At 39.5% G+C, this 18,372-nt stretch overlaps 1 protein-coding gene across 1 annotated transcript in view; it reads right to left on the reverse strand.

The window, feature by feature from the left end:
* Nucleotides 1-482: 482 nt before the first annotated feature.
* Nucleotides 483-18,372, reverse strand: part of LOC135080891 (hemicentin-1-like) — a 200,778-nt gene continuing 182,888 nt past the window's right edge. Inside the window, exons 9-17 of the mRNA XM_063975619.1 lie at nt 11,424-11,587; nt 10,778-10,931; nt 9,977-10,107; nt 7,766-7,925; nt 4,936-5,118; nt 2,723-2,878; nt 1,856-2,128; nt 1,196-1,372; nt 483-676 (exon numbers count right to left, since the gene is read on the reverse strand). Coding sequence (XP_063831689.1) covers nt 483-676; nt 1,196-1,372; nt 1,856-2,128; nt 2,723-2,878; nt 4,936-5,118; nt 7,766-7,925; nt 9,977-10,107; nt 10,778-10,931; nt 11,424-11,587 — 1,592 coding nt within the window. The remainder of the gene's footprint in view (nt 677-1,195; nt 1,373-1,855; nt 2,129-2,722; nt 2,879-4,935; nt 5,119-7,765; nt 7,926-9,976; nt 10,108-10,777; nt 10,932-11,423; nt 11,588-18,372) is intronic.

Raw genomic sequence — 18,372 nt, forward strand, 5'->3', positions numbered from 1 at the left:
TTGCTTTACACAATTCCACCCCTGATTTTGGAACAACCTGAACAAATAAAAAAAACTGTAATAAGTCGATTAACTCGAACTTGATTCAAGTCTGTCCAAAAGCACATCCAGCAGTGACAGATTTGGCAATAGCGGACCCAGCCAGCAGCTTCGGCAAATTTCGTCTTGCCTGTGGCGCCATCTATTCACATCAATATAGTTTTCATACACAATACAGCGCTCACCCTGTATAAAGTAAGCGCGACAACTCTGAACTCGCTTGCAGCGCTATCAAGTTAGTGACAATTGGGTAGTTGACACCAATAACCAATGATTCCAAGACACAACTGCTTAAAAACCATTGCTATTTTACTAGCTTTGCAATCAATAAATACAGTCAATCAATAGAGCTTGCGACCTGATGACGTCATAGTTCTCAAATGGCTCGCGTTTTGACAACTAGAAAACCCCAATTTAGCGCCATCTACCGAAACGTTTATGTACTACACAGCGCTCTCTCTATGCAAAGTGAGCGTGACGTCAGGGGGTGGTGCGTCCCAGTGTTCCCAGACTGCGACGGGTTTCCGTCGACGGTCGATAGGCGGCGCCACTGGTTCCTCGGGGGCGGAACCATCGGAGTAGCCACTGCTGCATGAGCGTATGGAGCGGAGACTGCAGGAAGCTCGCTTGTTTTCTGCTGCAAAAGTTTACAAAGTTGAAAAATTATGAAATTGTAAGAAAGCAAGTAGTGTAGTTAAATAGACGGGAGTCTTTTGTAGCCTTTTTGAGCTCTCTAGTGTTAGTAAGATAACGTTTGGACAACAAAAGGCAATCGCCTGGTTACGGCTTTTCCCAATTATGTTGAGGTGTAAGTACCTATGTATTGAGACTCACAACAGCCCTATAACTACGAGTAAATGTCTCGTTACAACGTGAACTATGGGACGTAAGTAGTTATTGCAGGTATTTATGAAAAAAAAAAATATATGGATATCTCATACAATGAACCCAACGAAATTGTTGATTTAATTTTGGTCGTTGAGCATTAGATTCTTAAATTAAACAATATTTTACTAAGTTGAGTTAGCCGTCTTTTTTGTATTTATTTATTTACTTAATTACTTTTGAACACCCTGTAATACTCCAGCATCAGTTTACCAAAATGAAAAAGCTAAAGAATTTAAATTAATTAAGATACAAGTACAAGTTTATTTACCAGCAATAGTATCAATGTACTGCGTGACGTCATCCAGCTGCAACACCTGTATGACCGGAGTGGGGGTCTTCAGCCGTGGTCTCCGAGCCAGGCGGATGACCAGGGCTGTGGAGATGATGAACACGGCCACCAGGACCACGGCGCCAACGGAGATTCCCACGTCTTTGTCCATTACAACTGGAATGAGAAGAGGAATCGTTTTTTCAATTGGGGAAAAGACACCATCAAACTTGTAAGACAGTTATTTAAAGACATAAGTTTTCTACATTCCAGTCCTAAAACTGAAATAGTCAACACTTGGTGATTTTAAGCCCTTTCTAAGGCTTATTCCCATAGGTCCACAACATTATAGTTTTCAAAAAATGTAAGTTCATACTTAATTCCCAACGGATCCACGACTTCCACGACATTAAAAATAAAAAAGCATTTTCTTAGTATAGAACCTATGCGCTGTGGGACTAAGCCGATTTTAATTATCCATTGCCAGCTGTAAAAAAGTTTAATAAACGCACTTTTACGCAAAAACTATTGGACGGACGGATTTTAATATTAAATCCGTCAATATAAGTAAGTACATAAGAAAAGCAACAAGAACATAAAAAACTTTTTAGCGAAATTCAAAGAAGCTAGTCAAAAAACAAATCTACAGTAGGTACTCACAGTGCCACCAAGGCGGTGAGGCCGCATGCAGCAAATTCTCGGTAGGCCTCAGTAACAGCGGATCCGAGCACCCATATCTGTTGCACGCTGCGGCTCCAGCCTCATCCGTAGGCCTCAACATCCTCAGGCTTCCTCTCACCAGCCACACGCCACCCCCGTGGGCCTGGGCCTGACGGGCCCCGAAGCCCATCGAGCCCCTGTGTTCGAGGTACAAGGAGGAGTTTGAGGGAGACATCCGCCATACGGATACCTCGTAGTAGGTCGCGTTTTCCACTGCAAAAGAGGAAAATACAAAAGTTTATTTAGGGTATCGTTTAGAGGGGGTGGAAGGGGTCAATAAAATGGCACATTATGTGACAAGGGTGTTTAATTTTGAAACGTATCATATTTTAAGCAATTTTTGCAAAAGATGGTTTTTCAGAAAGTTAGGTTTTCGAAAAGTTACTTACTTTTTGAAAAGTTGGGTTTTCAAGAAATGTTTTCGAGGTTTTCACAAAGTTAGGGTTTCGAAAACTTTTAGGCTGAGTTGTACCACATAACGTGACTGTTACTATAACGATAACCGGTGTATTTTGTATGGAGTTTGATAGATTTTTACATTTGTCAAAGTTAAAGTAAGATGGTGCAACCCAGCCTTAAAAAATATGAAACTGTTAGTAATAGTCTGATCTGAATGTTCCCAGACCACTTGTAAAGATTCTTTTGTGTAACAAGTTTTAAAGGTTACCGCGACACAAGCTTCGCTTAGTGCGGTATCCGCTAGATATAAGGACTTTATGTATTTGGTTTTACTGGCAATAAACGTTTTATTATTATTATTATTATTAATTCGTGTGACGTAGATGGCCCCATTTACTCAAATCTTACCTGGTATGCATCTCATCTGGAACTCCCCGTGCTCGTAAGCCAAGTCGCACTGCTTCGGCTGTGGTGGCCTCAGCTGGTCCAAGCTGAACGTTTTGACGCACGGCTGGTACTGTGATGCGATGCCGTTGCTGGCCTCACAGGTCACTTTTAGAGTGCCTGTTAAATATTAATTATAATTAAATTACAATTAATTCATTTTAACCACAGATAGGGGAACGGCTTCTCATCTTTTGCCAAATGTTTTCCCGAAGCGCTGGTACCTGGTGGCTGGGCAAGACTGTGATACACGTGTCCTTGATACTAATAGATTTTAAATTACTAAAAGATTTGATGATTTGTAAGTGAAATAAATGCACATAAAAATATTTAAATTACTTTCTATTTTCCTGAAGCGTAGGTGCATTTTGCTAATGTTTAAAATGCGCCTGTTATTATTTTATCGAGCGATTTATCAAGTGTCCAACGTAACAAAATCGGGTCACCAATTTTCTATGTCAATACGAAAAACACTTGAACCCCTCCAAATAAGTAGATATAAGTGTTTAAGGACACTACCTGCCTGTTTAGTACATGGATTAGGAAGGTTTCATTTGTGATCAACCATTTGGAAAAATCGAGATTGACCCTTATTTGTCACGATTACCCTGAGAACGAGGGTTAAAGTAAGCTTTGAACTCACTTGTCGGCGTAGCTTTAAAATCAAATCGTTATAGAAGATACTGGCCATTTTTTAGTTGATTAAGCTAGAGGATCTACAACTTGACCTTCACTGGTTGGGTTTTTACTGGCAGTCAAGCTGTAGATCCTGGCTACACAGGCAGGTGTTGCAGCGGTGGGAATAGTTTTAGGGGATCTATAAATAATTACTTAACATAAGATAAAAGATAGTGTCCAAAAAAGTGAAGAAAAGTGACCATTCAAATAAAATGAATTGGCTGTCTGTCATTAAAGTTTTCATTGATACCTGCCTTTTTAATTTTTGAAAAGCCTTGTTCGACTTATAATCTTTTTAGTCTATCTGTTCTTTGACGGGACCTTAGGGCTCCGTGACGAATCCTCACTCTGTGTAGAGTGGGGGACTTACCGACTTGAGGTGGGAACCGGTGGTGAGGTGCTGGACATCTGAAGCGGCCAGCTGTACGTGCCAGAAGTACGTATCGGGGGGAGGAAGGTCGCGATCTTTGGCTCTTATTTTCTTCTGTAGCTCTGTCCATAGAATCGAGTCTCTGGAATTTACCAACTAGAGACCCATCAGTGATCGCGCCGGGGTTAGGATATGGGAACCGGTGGTGAGGTGCTGGACGTCTGAGTTAGCCGGCTGCACGTGTCAGAAGTACCTTACATACTTGCATCGGCTTGTTTTCTTTAGTTCTGTGTATAGTGGAGGGACTTTGGAACTTACCGACTAAAGGGCCCAGTGATCTGCGCCAGGGTTAGCAGGTGGGATCCGGTAGTGAGGTGCGTCTGAGTTAGCCGGCTGCAGGTGCCAGAAAAAACTTGCTGGCTTGCATCTTTTCTTGTTCAGTTCTGTGCAGAGTGTAGGAACTTATTTTGGAACTTACCGACTAGAGGCCCAGTGATCTGCGCCAGGGTTAGCAGGTGGGAACCGGTAGTGAGGTGCTGGACATCTGAGTTAGCCGGCTGCACGTATCAGAAGTATCGTACATGCTTGCATCTTATTGTCTCTAGCCCTGTGTATAGAGGCGAGGCTCTGGATCTTACCAACTAGCGGCCCAGTGATCTGCGCCAGGGTCAGGAGGTGGGAACCGGTTGTGAGGTGCTGGACGTCTGAGTTAGCCGGCTGCACGTGCCAGAAGAAACTTCTGGCTTGCATCTTGTCTTCTTCAGTTCATTGCCGAGTATAGGAACTTATTTTGGAACTTACCGACTAGAGGCCCAGTGATCTGCACCAGGGTTAGGAGGTGGGAGCCAGTAGTGAGGTGCTGGACATCTGAGTTAGCCGGCTGCACGTGCCAGAAGAAACTTGCTGGCTTGCATCTTATCTTCTTCAGTTCTGTGCAGAGTGTAGGAACTTATTTTGGAACTAACCGACTAGAGGCCCAGTGATCTGCGCCAGGGTTAGGAGGTGGGAGCCAGTAGTGAGGTGCTGGACGTCTGAGTTAGCCGGCTGCACGTGCCAGAAGAAACTTGCTGGCTTGCATCTTATCTTCTTCAGTTCTGTGCAGAGTGTAGGAACTTATTTTGGAACTTACCGACTAGAGGCCCAGTGATCTGCGCCAGGGTTAGCAGGTGGGAGCCGGTAGTGAGGTGCTGGACGTCGGAGTTAGCCGGCTGCACGTGCCAGAAGTACGTGTCGGGGGTAGGTAAACCACGGGCGTTGCATCTTATTGTCTCTTTTACAAGCACGACGCCACGCTCCGCGCATTCTGGAGGGTCTGCAAGAAGAATATTTCCAAAAAGATTTAGAATTATCTGCATTATTGAACAAAATACAGATACATAGACTCCTGCTGCCACGCTCACAAGTGTAGCGCTAGAATAAATTCGAATTGATTGGCGTGTTTATAGAATGCCAATACAAGAATTCACTGCGGATTTACATTGGATGTTTACAGTGAGTTTTTATAGAATCGCACTGCTGCGTTTGAAGAGTTAGATTCCCTCTCTATTCTCACCTAGAACACTCAAAGTAGATACCACTTTTTGTTCTCAGTTCGGTTGTATTCATTTAGCTAGACTAGCTGATGCGGCGAACTTCGTACCGCCTATGTTCATCAAGAATAATATAAGATTCTAATGGAGAAAGTATTTTTCAAATCGGTTCAGTATTTCGGAGCCTATTCAATACAAATAAACAATTGTATTTACAAATTGGTAATATTCTTTAAAAAATAGCCTAAAGGAGAGACCTATTATTTCGGTCAGTAAGCTTCTTGCTGAGTGACCAGGTGGTCAACTAGCGGTCTTTGGTATTAACCATTACCAGGTCAGTATAGGTGTACCAGAATCTCATGGCAAACAAAAATATTGGAAAAGTGTGTTTTTCATATGGCCATTGTCTATGGCTTTATTGTCACCTGTCAAAGTAAATCAAGAGATCTGTCAGCCGCTGCAGAAATTTTGTAATCTCTTCATGCCTATTTGTTATTTTTATGAAAATTTCGAAAAAGCTCAAGCAAATCATATTGTTTTCAATGTGTATTGTAAAATAAGGCATAATTCAAAGTCAATCTTTGATTTTAAAGCGCGTCGTTGAGTTGACAGAAGTTGGAGTGAAATGTTTTGATACATTTAGTTTATTACCTAACAGCGTCAGAAGGATGGAAGGAAGGAAAATAAACATAACCCATGTTTATTTTTATATTATTCTTACCTAATAGCTGCTTTATCGGGGTTTTCAGGTGTATTTCATACATTGGTGCAGAGGAATAGTGAAAAAGTTATGACCATGACGTAAAGAAATTTAAAAAAGATTTCATCAAGCAAGTTTGAGTAATTAAAATACTTTATATTATACAGGGTGGAATTTTGTGAGCCACCACCACAATGCCATTTTTTCTCAAAGAAAACATTCCTTTATTTTTGAAAAGAAATAGAACTACTTCCAAAAATTTGCTTGCCACACCCGGGAATTGAACCAACTAAAATCTGTTAAAAATTACATCCTGTATTTTTATTACATCGATCGTTAGGGTTAAGTATAAGGATGAAATCTCTCTAACAAACTTGATAAATCAAATGAAAGGAAAACCATGAAATGTTAAATTATTTTAATAATGTTGCAGAAAATTGTATGGTAAGTATAGTAGAGAATTTTCGAAAAAAATTCAAAAATCTTTGTATGCAATTCTGTTTTTTTTTTCAAAAATAAAGGAATGTTTTCTTTCTGTAAAATTTTCTATCTACAGTATTAAGAGTACTTTCCCTCCAGGTGGCATTACAAAATTCCACCCTGTATAAATACCTCTTTAACTTTATCATCTATTGAAGAACAAGAAATGCAAGTGGAGTTCTTAGAATCGTTTTCTAGTTCTGAATGAAGTGATAAGTTATAAGTATGATACATAATAAAATTATTTACAGTAATATACGGTTTACTTATTTTTCAAGACATGTTTCTATGTTAAAAACCCGATGTATAACAACATTCTTCATACACATACCTAAAATGTATAGGTAGGCATTCGTACTTCATGTTCATTAATATTAGTCATAAATAAAAAATTAAACAGTATCAAGATCGTTTAATCCAATTTCCCCAGTATTGCACTCAACAAAGTTTATTTTCCCCATTTGCCATGAGATTCTGGTACACCTATAACACCATATAAAACACTTCATTTAAGTACTCAACTTTAAACAAAAATATCTTGACAAGTTTTCTTTAGAATGCAATTGCTTCAAAAGCTTGTTTAAGGGTACTCATTACTACGTGATTTACACGGATATCAGACATGCAACAGTGTATGACTTCGAACAATAAACATGCTTCTTTATTAGCGCAATAGGATTACTTTTACAGCAATTAGGCGCTGCCGGTGACCAGTTTTTAATCTCACAGAGTTACGACTTAAGACCGTGCTTCTGAGTTGAAATTTCACGCTTTTTCCAAACTTGTCATGTAGTTTATGAAAGAAAAAACTGATTCTGTAAGTAAGTAAGTATATAGTGCTTCAGTGTCAGTTTTCATTTTGGGGAAAAAGACTGATATCCAACTCGATATCGGTCGGTAATGTCTAAGACTGAGTTGCACTACCTTACTTTAACAGTAACTATAACGATAACCAGTGTGTTTTGTATGGAGTTTGACAGATTTTTGACGTTTGTTAAATTAAAAGTAAGATTGTGCAACCCAGCCTAAGTGTCCGTATCACTTACGAAATTCGAAAAGACTGCAGATGAATCTATAACATTTGAGGAGAATGAATTGAGTTTAGATCTTGGTTTCACGACACTCGATCACACTCCTAAATCCATAGATATATTAATCAATTCTTATCTCTAACAACAGAAGTGACAATCTCTATCATCCAATCTGTGCCACCCACAGTTAAGTACTTAATCCATATCTACAATACTCACAATGCACGGTAATATTGACGGGGTCCGCCCTAGTTTCGCCCACGGCGTTGCTCGCTGCGCAGGAGTACCTCCCAGCGTGTCTGCGTGTAGTTTCTTCTATTTGAAGGCTGGAAGACGTCACGCTGTCCCCCCAGATGCCTCCAGATCTAATTAGACTATCCTAAAATGGAATAAATATTGATTAATAATCTCGTATTCCTTTGGTTTTAATTAAATCTGATGATGATCACTGAGACAGAAAGAATAAGCACTAGGTTTCGACAATTTGGCAAAAGAGAATACATAGCTGTTCAGAGAATACATGAGTATTCTCTGAATAGCTATTTTCCTTCCTATTCCTAACATATCGTAGTTCGCGGACAGACAGCGGAGGCATATTTATAGGATTCCTTTGACACCCTTCAGGTACGGAATCCTTTAATGCATGATCTTAGAGCGCTTTCACATTAGAGCGTTAGTATAGCGCGACTGCAGCGCGGCAGCGGCGTTTTTATAATGTGAAGGGTATCTGCTGTCACATAGCTACTGTGCACATAGTCATAGTACGAAATTTTTAGCAGCGCGTCTGTCGCGCTTTTATCTTTGACATGGTAATCTTTTATCTGCCTACTCATCTCTTTCGCTCCATATTTCAGTATAATACATCGTCTACGTATCCTTATTCCTTAGTCTAGGTATGCCTCCGATAGATCGATGTTTTAAAAGTGAGGCAGCCTACACCTACTCGTTCATAACCTTGGACGAATTATAACCCATTGGCCGATAGGAACGGAATTTCGCGATGAAAAGGTACGTAAGTTATAGCGCGCATATTAATGAAATCTAGTAGTTTATCTTAGTTAATCTAGGTGTTTCTAGACATAAATCTTTGAATCTTCTTGTTGGAGTGAGGATTTGTTTTTGACGAATGTGTCGCATGACCCATATTACATGATATGGCATGTCAAACCTCCGTATCACTAATGACGTTGTTTCGAGCCGAGAACCCAATTTTTGGGACATGCAGGCAGTGATGTAAGGCGCCACGTCGAAGGCTGCCGATATTAACTTTGCGTGACATTTTTGTTTTTGTATTGATGTTTCTGCGATATTGGAAGGGGTAATTTGTTTTTGGATACAATATGTATTTTAGAGTTTAACATACGATCGTATTTTTACAATTTTTGTTAGAATATGTGCCTCAAGTCACTTATGCAGAGAAGATGAATTAGTTGTCAACATTAGAAGTGTTAGTCTGAGTTGCACCACCTAAATTTGACGGTAACTATGACGATAACCGGTGCTTTTTGTATGGAATTTGACAGATTTTTGACGTTTAACAAAGTTAAAGTAAGATGGTGCAACCCAGCCCTAGTTAAAGTTTTTCAAATAAGGAAATAAGTATAATTACGATGATGGTACCTTGTTAAATGCATGCACTGAAATTTTAACCCTTTTTCATTGCCATTTCTACTTCTATAGTTTAATTTATTAGATAGTTCCATATAAGTTGTAGGTTTGTAGGTTTAAAGTGACTCCGTGACTAATCTCTGCCTGTCAACGGTAAGCCGCAAATCTGCCACTAATTAGCGCACTGTGTAATCAAGTGAACTCAAGTGAGAAGTAAATCATTCTTAGTTAAGTAGCTACGAGGACGACGTAGCTACGGCGTAGCTACGAGAATCTGAAGTTAAGTGTTCGTAGCCTGTTCAGGAAAGGAATATGTTTTTATTTCAAAGAATTGTCAACCTTGGGTTGTCTAGAAGAGGAAGCAAGTTCTACCAATAACACGCCTGCATTGACATTTTAAGTCTTGTGCAACAGTTTCCATGTTAATTTTGTTTACGAGCTACGGAGAGCAAACTAGACTATCATTAATAATTAGCTGCCCAGAGGAGGCAAATCAGATTTATGGACAAAAATAGTTATAAGTTGTGTAATGTAGGTATGTTCTACAAATTGCAGGGAAAGGTGACGCTGACTTACTCTACGGTACACCTACAGATCTGCGTCATAGATACCAGCTATATGAAGAGAAAAGAAGAATAGTTCATGGTATATGTATGTGTAGTATCATCACATCATCTTAGCCATGGACGTCCACTGCTGAACATAGGCCTCCCCCAATGCTTTCCATGTTGCCCGGTTGGTAGCGGCCTGCGTCCAGCGCATTTAAATCATTTACGCTTAGGATAATACATAAGATGGAAGGGTTTGGTCAATGTTACTTACATTAAAATACCACTTAAACTTGTCTACAGGTGGGTTGGCCTTCACTTCGCACTTCAGGCTCAGGGTGTCCAGCTCAACCACTTCAGTCAAAGAGCCGTCGTCCACTCTCGATATTTCTACTATAGGACTATCTGTGAACAAAATAACGGAGTCAACAGACTGAAACCCCATAGACCAGTTTTCAAAATTGAGCGTGATAATCGTCAGCTGTCGACCCCCTACATGTTATGGCGTAAAATAAAAAACTCTATCATGCTTGCAAAAGTCACAAATTGTCCCTACTGTTGGAGACAACGATACCGTATTCCTGATAGAGATGTGCTTTGAATTCGATCATCTGAAGAGGTGACAACGTCAGCTTTAGAATTCCTCGAGGGTATTAGAGAGTAGACAACTTTGCTATGTTCTGCTTGCATCAAAATTCAACTTACAAGTGACGTTGAGCGTGATGACGTCAGCTTTGGACCCCCTGCTGGGCGCCATGGCGGGGTTGGTTCTCCACCACCGTTAGTGTCTACACTAGGAATGGAAGGGTCTACCCTTGGAGGTCCCAGGTCCCACTTACAAGTGACGTTGAGCGTGATGACGTCAGCTTTAGATCCCCTGCTGGGTGCCATGGCGGGGTTGGTGGCGACGCATGCGAGGGTCGCGCCGTTGTCCACCACCGTCAGTGTTTACTCTAGGAATGGAAGGATCTACCCTTGGAGGTCCCACTTAGAAGTGACAAAAGCTATTGACTTCCTACAGTGGCGTGGCGAAGAAAACGCCGTCTTCTTCTTTATTCCCTAAAATTTAACTTACAAGTGACGTTGAGCGTGATGACGTCAGCTTTGGATCCCCTACTGGGCGCCATGGCGGGGTTGGTGGCGACGCATGCGAGGGTCGCGCCGTTGTCCACCACCGTCGGGGTCAGCTCCAGGAACGAGACCGAAATCCGGGAGGAGTTGCTCCAGCTCTGCAAGAAAAGAAAGTTTAGTGTCCCAGTTTTTTGTCAAGGCAACTACATACACTGTTGTACTTAGGGTTTCATTTATGATATCTTTGTACTGTTAAAGAACAGGTCTATTCCCACCTCTTATTCCCACCGTTGCCAGTCCTGTGTAGCCAGGATGTAAACGGGACAGCTAATAAAGACCCAAACAGTTAAAACAGTAAAGGACAAGTTTGTCCTAGGGGAAAGTTTAACTGATCCGAAGAACAAAGGAGAAGTTTGAAGTTTAGGATCGATTTTTCTCTAGTGCAAGGCGAATGACAGGTGACAACACAAAGAAGATGTTTTTCTTCGTTTGATTAATAAAATATTAATCTTTTGAGTTTAATTTAATTGTGATATCCTGTGTCAATGCCATTTTAGGTTAGGCAAGTCTGGGCAAGTCAAAAGTTTTGCAGTCGAGTAATTTTTTCAAGGTCGTCATGATCAACTATGTCCAAAGAATTATCTTCTCACCTGATTGCTATGCTGCGTGAGGTGTTTACGGTCCATCCACCACGCCAGGTCGGGCTGCGGATACGCGCCATGGGCGATGCACTTCACCAGGGCGGTCTTCCCGGTCTGTAGCACATCCAGCACCGTGCCCTCCACGAAGTAGATGGATACGTTGTACGCTGGCACTGGAAGAAGGATCGCCTGTTAGATCATTTGGCTATAGCCAATGTGACATTAGTTATAGATAATTATGTATTCGTTAGGCTTGATTTCCTCCTACGCCGACGTGTCGGTCGCGTACATCGGTCGAACGTAGGAATAAACACAATGTTCTATGAAGCACCGCACTGCAACGCTGTCGTCAGCGGTAGATAATTTAGTACGATCGACGTCAGCGTAGGAGGAAATCAAGCCTTATAGTGCGAGTTTACATCAAACCCACTCACTAGTGAGCGCGTCAAAAAATGACATTAAAATAATGTATGACGGATTGTACAGCGCCCCTAGCGGGAAACGTTCAAAAACTAAAATTTTCATACATTTTTTAAATTTGATGTAAACTCACACTCAGCCCACAGTTTTGTGAGTAATTTGGAGAACTTGTGAAACGACCAGCCTCTCTAGGCAAAGTCACATTTGTGTCAGATTAAATTTTTGGATTGCTGTAAAAAGTGTAGTAGTTAGAATAATGAAAAGGCGGAACAAACCGATTTTGAAATTTTTAAGTCCCGTTTACCCCTCGTGTTAAGCTACGTATAAGCTCGTATAACCAATGTTACTATGTCTAAGAGGATGACTACTTAGAATTAAGTCTACACGGTCCGGTCGCTGATGATACCGCTATTGTACTTGTAACCTTAAATAGTAAGATTTTACTATTTAAGGTTCGTTTCATATCGGGTATTATTACTGCGTAACTAAGAAAATTTAGATTAATCAGAATGAGAATGAAATATACTGCAGGCAGATTCTAAAAACATCGATGTTAAGATATCTCTCAAAACTAAAATGCCATTTCCCGTAACGTTCAGGAGAGCACCCAACCACATTGGTCGGAGAGTGCAAGCCACTCGACGAAATAGGTACCCGCAAAAGTAAGGTAGTTCGTAAAATAAAGGTGCATTTACAGAAATACCTGCGTTCTAACTAAATTCTGTAAATAGCGAAGCGCGCTTGCCTTCGGTTCTTCTCTTAAAGTATTGCTCCATTTATCTTAGTTGGTATAAACTATTCGGAAATACTTTTTAATTACATACTACAACAAATAATAAATAAAAGTTCGTATAAGTCGATCGAAAAGAACACCCGCTTCTTTTGATTTGACTTCAAAATTTCTGGGTAACACATAAAAATTGATATTAGACCCTATTTGACCTTTTTGCTTATTGTGTGTCAATGTTTTGCAAAACTAGACACTACTAGCTAGCCAGCACCGAGCATATATTACACGAACCACTTGGTGCCACTTTTGACTCTTCTATAACTCAACGTGTGTTTAATTATACTATAAACTTTTTCTATTTCCCCATTTAACGTTTTCCTTAGCTTAATCTAATCTCTATGCCAAAATTTATCAAAACTGTGTCAGTAGGCATTTCCCTTCTATGATCTGAGGTATCAATACTTAACAGACAGGAAAAGTTGCTATCGCATACATCATATTATATTATAATGCTGACGTCACATTAGGCAGATTCATTCGTTTCAGCCAAATGACGTCCATTGCTGGACAAAGGCCTCCCCCATGGATTTCCACAATGACCGGTCCTGATACCTTATTTCCGCAGGCAGGTAGCTTAATCTAAATTTTATTTCTATTCAAAAATGGCAGATAATTAAATGAAGTCGCTATGAACATGGCAATAAACATCCTCGTATATTGAACTACGTATTATTGTCAATTAGTTTCTTAATTGTCGCCTACCATTCTCGGTAAAAATAGCCTGAATATTCATCTAGCTGATAATATTTCAAAGCAAGAAATGTTTATACAGTAGAGAATACAAATTTAGCCTAATGGAAGGCTTGGAAAATGTATGAATTTTTTAGAGCTTTGCCTGCCCGGATAAAGCGAAATAGAGCTTTAGGTTCTTAGCTTTAAGCCCATAACCGCTAATCACAAGAGAAGGATTGCTATAATTTAGTATGTTTCTCTTTGAATTCCAACACAAAAGCATTTTAGTTATAGAATATTGTCAATAATTACGAGCGAGTCAGAATAGATATAAGTTGTCAAAGCATTGAAAACTATTTCTTCAGTAATGCAATAAGTTTATAGGAGGTAGAAAATCAAGAAAATAAGTATGATTGAGTAGATGATAATGCTAAAGCTACTTTAGACATACAGCTAGGTTAGGTCGTATTAGGTCTTACCTGTAATTATAGTGTAAATGTGTGGAAATAAATAAATTACCTATAAAGACATCATTTCTCAATTTGTAGTACGAGTATGTCCCATCTCTAGTAGAATCTGTTATTTATCTATAATTACCCAGGTATACATATAATTATTTCTTTTTAAATAAGAGTACCTATTTAGCAATTTATAGTGCACTTTTACAGCTAAGCTAAAATATTTGTGTCAGATCAGGAGTATAGTCTGATGTCAATGGTTATTCGACGTACTTACCTAGTGGGCTAGTCGCTTCTAACAAATTAAAAAATTGAAAGCGTAATATTTAAATTAAGTTACAAGCAATTAAGCTGTCATTAGACGTTATTAAGAGTCCCTAAGCCCTGCGAAGTTCCGCTTAAAATCACTTTGGAATATTAAGCTTAGTAATGAATATGACTTTAGTAAATCGTCCCTCAGAAGGACGAAGCGAATTTAGTTTGACCCGACTCAAACTTATTGTAAACTCATCGTTGGCTATGGATTGAGTGACTTACTTTTGGGGTAGGGTGGCTATGGGTTAGGGGTGTGGAGGATTTGTCTTATGTTAGATCTATTCGTATAAATAACAACCAATGTAGAGACCACCACAGCGACAGAAAGGCCCAAAACTTAACGGAACGATGTTTTATTGAGCTATGTATTTATTTGGAACGGAGTTTGTTTTCAATTTCATCTGATGATGAGAACTAAGATAATAGGAACTCTCTGCAAGATCAACATGAGCTTATTACTTCATACTAATGTCAATTGGAAAATGGCTATGATTTGTTGAGAGAAGTCAAAGAGAAAAAGACAATGTGTTGATGGTCAGTTGGTCACCCTACAGCATTCAAGGTTACTTTCCTAACCGATGGCTCCTTCAATCCAATAAGGGAGAATAGTGTGGTGTTCCGCACAAACTGATATTTGGCTGATAAACCGTAACATAGTAAGATTCAGTAGGCTTATGCTTATTCTACTTAATAATATAATATTTTGCTTCTTATTCTCAGGTAATGTTAATAATGCATGATTTCGGTAAAATACATAATATTATGATGTTGTCATTTAAAAAAATCTGGTTTGATTTAAACAATATTGAAACAATTATACAGTAACTTTTGGGGCTGACTGTGTCCCACTTTTGGATCAGCCCCAAAACCTATTTGATTTACAAAATTGATCCCTTTAATTCCCTGTATATGTTTAACGAAGATAAAAGCCATAATTAGTTTACTTATTAACCTAAGTACCGTGATGTGCCTAATAACTACTTTTCTCTTGGGAGACAGCCTTATCTTATCTAAATAATAACTCAAAGGTGACTGACTGACTGACTGACTGACAAAGTGATCTATCAACGCACAGCCCAAACCACTGGACGGATCGGGCTGAAATTTGGCATGCAGGTAGATGTTATGACGCAGGCATCCGCTAAAAAGGATTTTACAAAACCACCCCTAAGGGGGTAAAACGGGAGCCACGCGTACGAAGTCGCGGGCGGTCGCTAGTCAAAATAAATGTTGAACTGTTCCACCATGACACTATGACACTACATACCGACCATGTCCAACACTGTGCGCCTATTTAGTAAGATAGTGATCACTTCCATACTGTGCCCAAGTATCCGGGCCATGCCTTATGGTCGCCCAATCGCGTAATCAACATTCAATAAGATCCACGCAAGTTTATGGGTCGAAAGGGAATAGGGAGCAAGTGGCAAGTTAATTCAACGAGCGTTCACATGAAGTTTGACGAGTCGTTAACGGGATAACGTGTGGTTGACATTAGCAAGTGGAATGTGAGGGGTTTAATAGACAAGATCGTGAATTAATTAGATATCAACGAAATTCGGACCTGCAGTTAAAAAAAGTTAAATGAGTTTGTCTTGATCTAAGGCAGTATTTTTCAACCCTTACAAAGATGTTCTAGGAACCAAATACTTTAATTAAAGTTTAATCCATACAACATTTACGCATTTGCATAATTACTAAATAGATTTCGGATAAAAATATCTTAAAACTTTACTGTATTTTTTACTAAAGTAGTTTTTACGACCTCCCAGGGGGTCGCGACCCACAGGTTGAAAAACACTGATCTAAGGTTTTTGAATTCGCTGTGCTTTTGTAGAGCAAGACCTCAAAGATGTTTTTGGCATCTGCATTAAAAGTTAAGTAAGTCGTCCTTGCTAGAACTAGTGAGGTCTTGTTGAAGTGATGATGAGCGAAAATTTAAGGAGGTGGAGGATAACTTTCCATTAGGTGAGATGCAGGCCAAGAGCTTCCTCGTTGTGGATTAATAAAAAGTAAATACGAAAGAATATTCGAACCGGCCGCCACCAACCGGCCATTATGAAAATCATTGGGGGAAGCCTATGTACAGCAGTGGTCGTCCTATGGCTGAAACGATGATGATGATGATTAAATACAAAAAGGCATTTCAGAATGTGAATGTCATCTGCGAATCGTATTCAGAACATTTAATTTGAGAGTCTGTACCCACTAAAAATATAGGTACTGATACAGTTTTCGATGTAACACAACAAAAACCTTGAGAAAATCGAAAAGCTTAAACAAACATATTATACTTAACCCTTTATCTTCATATGCATATTTTCCCGAGCCCCAGCCAAAATATTCAGGTTCACAAGGAGCCCTAATAAATACTCATTTAGTCAGCCTTTGTAAGACGTTTTTGTTATTAATTAGGCGAAAATCCCTTTTTCCCTTCACTGCCAAGACCGCCAAGGTTTTTGCTTCCACCTCCAGGATTAACTTCATTATATAGAATTAGTCGGAATCGCAGTAAACCTGTTTCTTCGGAGATTGTATGGAATTGGATAATCCTGTTTAGCTTTTATAATATTATTTTCCGTTATAGCATAATAAATAGTAATAAATAATATCGATAAGGCGTAGGAGTTGTCTTATAAAAGATCAAAGAATTCCAATGAGCCATGAGATTAAACGAGCTGTGTTATGAAATAATGTGTCAATCAAACATATTATAAATATTAGTCGTCATTTAGTTCTTGTTTAAGCTAGCTTTGTTAAAGCTTAAAAGGAATGTAGGTTAAAAGGGATGTTTTTGCGACTGACATATTTATTTATTGCTTATTATAACTGCTAAGATGTTGAGAGTGGCATATGTTCCGCGACCCGTGAAGGTTGTAGTCTACTAAGGCTGAGTTGCACCACCTAACTTTAACGGTAACTATAACGATAACTGGTGCTTTTTATGGAGTTTGACAGATTTTTGACGTTTGTTACAGTTAAAGTAAGATGGTGCAACTCAGCCTATATGTATAAAAGATAATATGGTTTAATAATCAACTCGACAGTCGTATCGACCTTTTGTATCGCTGCATAGTTGGCCGTACTTTAGAACTCCTTGTTATTGTGTCTATTTTCTTGGTAGAGACTTAATTAAGCGAACGCCTAAATACACAGTCCTGTTTCTATACGAATACACAGTTTTAGGACAACTATGTTCCTGTTTTAGGACAACTATGAGCCGTATTTCACAAGTAGAGCTTGCTCTAGCCGTTACAGCAGCCACAATCGTTCCGCTTTATGGCTCAAAGTTTGTTCGTAATAACCTAGATTACCTTTCCTGTTCCTTTACGACATGCGTGTGTAGAAACGAAATAAGTGTCCAGAATGTTAGCACTAAAAATATGTGAGACTAGCGGCCGCCCGCGGCTTCGCCCGCGTGAAATTTTGTCTGTCACAGGAAAACTCTATCGAGCGCGTCCCTATTTCAAAAACCGGGATAAAAACTATTCTATGTCCTTTCCCCGGAACTCAAACTTCTCTATGCCAAATTTCATCAAAATCGGTTCAGTGGTTTGTACAGTGTTACTTTCGCATTTATAATATTAGTAGGGAAGTGGGGATATCATATAGATTATTGCCAAAAAATGCACAAAAAATTTAAAACTAATGTTATTTTAAAGTACTTCTGCGTAAACTATATTTTTAGTTTTCTTTTCCCTCGGCAGAAGTAGGTATTGATTTACACCAGAACCAGATCTCGATAGGGCAACATATAGTTGCCCGTGCGAGAAACACTCTTGGCGTAAATCAATACCTACCTGTTTAAATGTTTGCCCCTGGGCCTTATTAATTGTGACCGCAAAAGATACTTTCACCGGAAATTGAATTCGTTTGAAGGTAAAAGGCAAATCTGTTGGAATCATGGGGATGCGAGGTATCAGCACTGTTTGCCCTACAGCTGAACCAGTCAAAACTGTAGCACCAATCAAGTTATCGCGAAGAAATTTAACTTGGAGTCTGGTTCCGTTGCATAAATTTGGTGGTTTGAGGTTTCTGAGTAACACAATAGGAGTGCCTATTTTTAGTTTAAGTAAATGTGGGGGAAGGCCACTCGGTTGCAAAGAATTTAAAAATTCTCTTGGGTAATGTACCGCATCCTCCTGATCCATTACCCCATCAATGGACATAAACTCAATGCTGTCACCTGGGAGTTTACCCAAGATTAGGTTATTGATGTCGTCAACAGTACTATTTCTAGCTGCCAATATTGCCCTTTGACACATCCACTGATAGTCCTTTGTTTCAATATGGACTACATCTG

This window comes from Ostrinia nubilalis, chromosome 18 (assembly GCF_963855985.1).
Source record: "Ostrinia nubilalis chromosome 18, ilOstNubi1.1, whole genome shotgun sequence".
Classification (NCBI taxonomy): domain Eukaryota; kingdom Metazoa; phylum Arthropoda; class Insecta; order Lepidoptera; family Crambidae; genus Ostrinia; species Ostrinia nubilalis.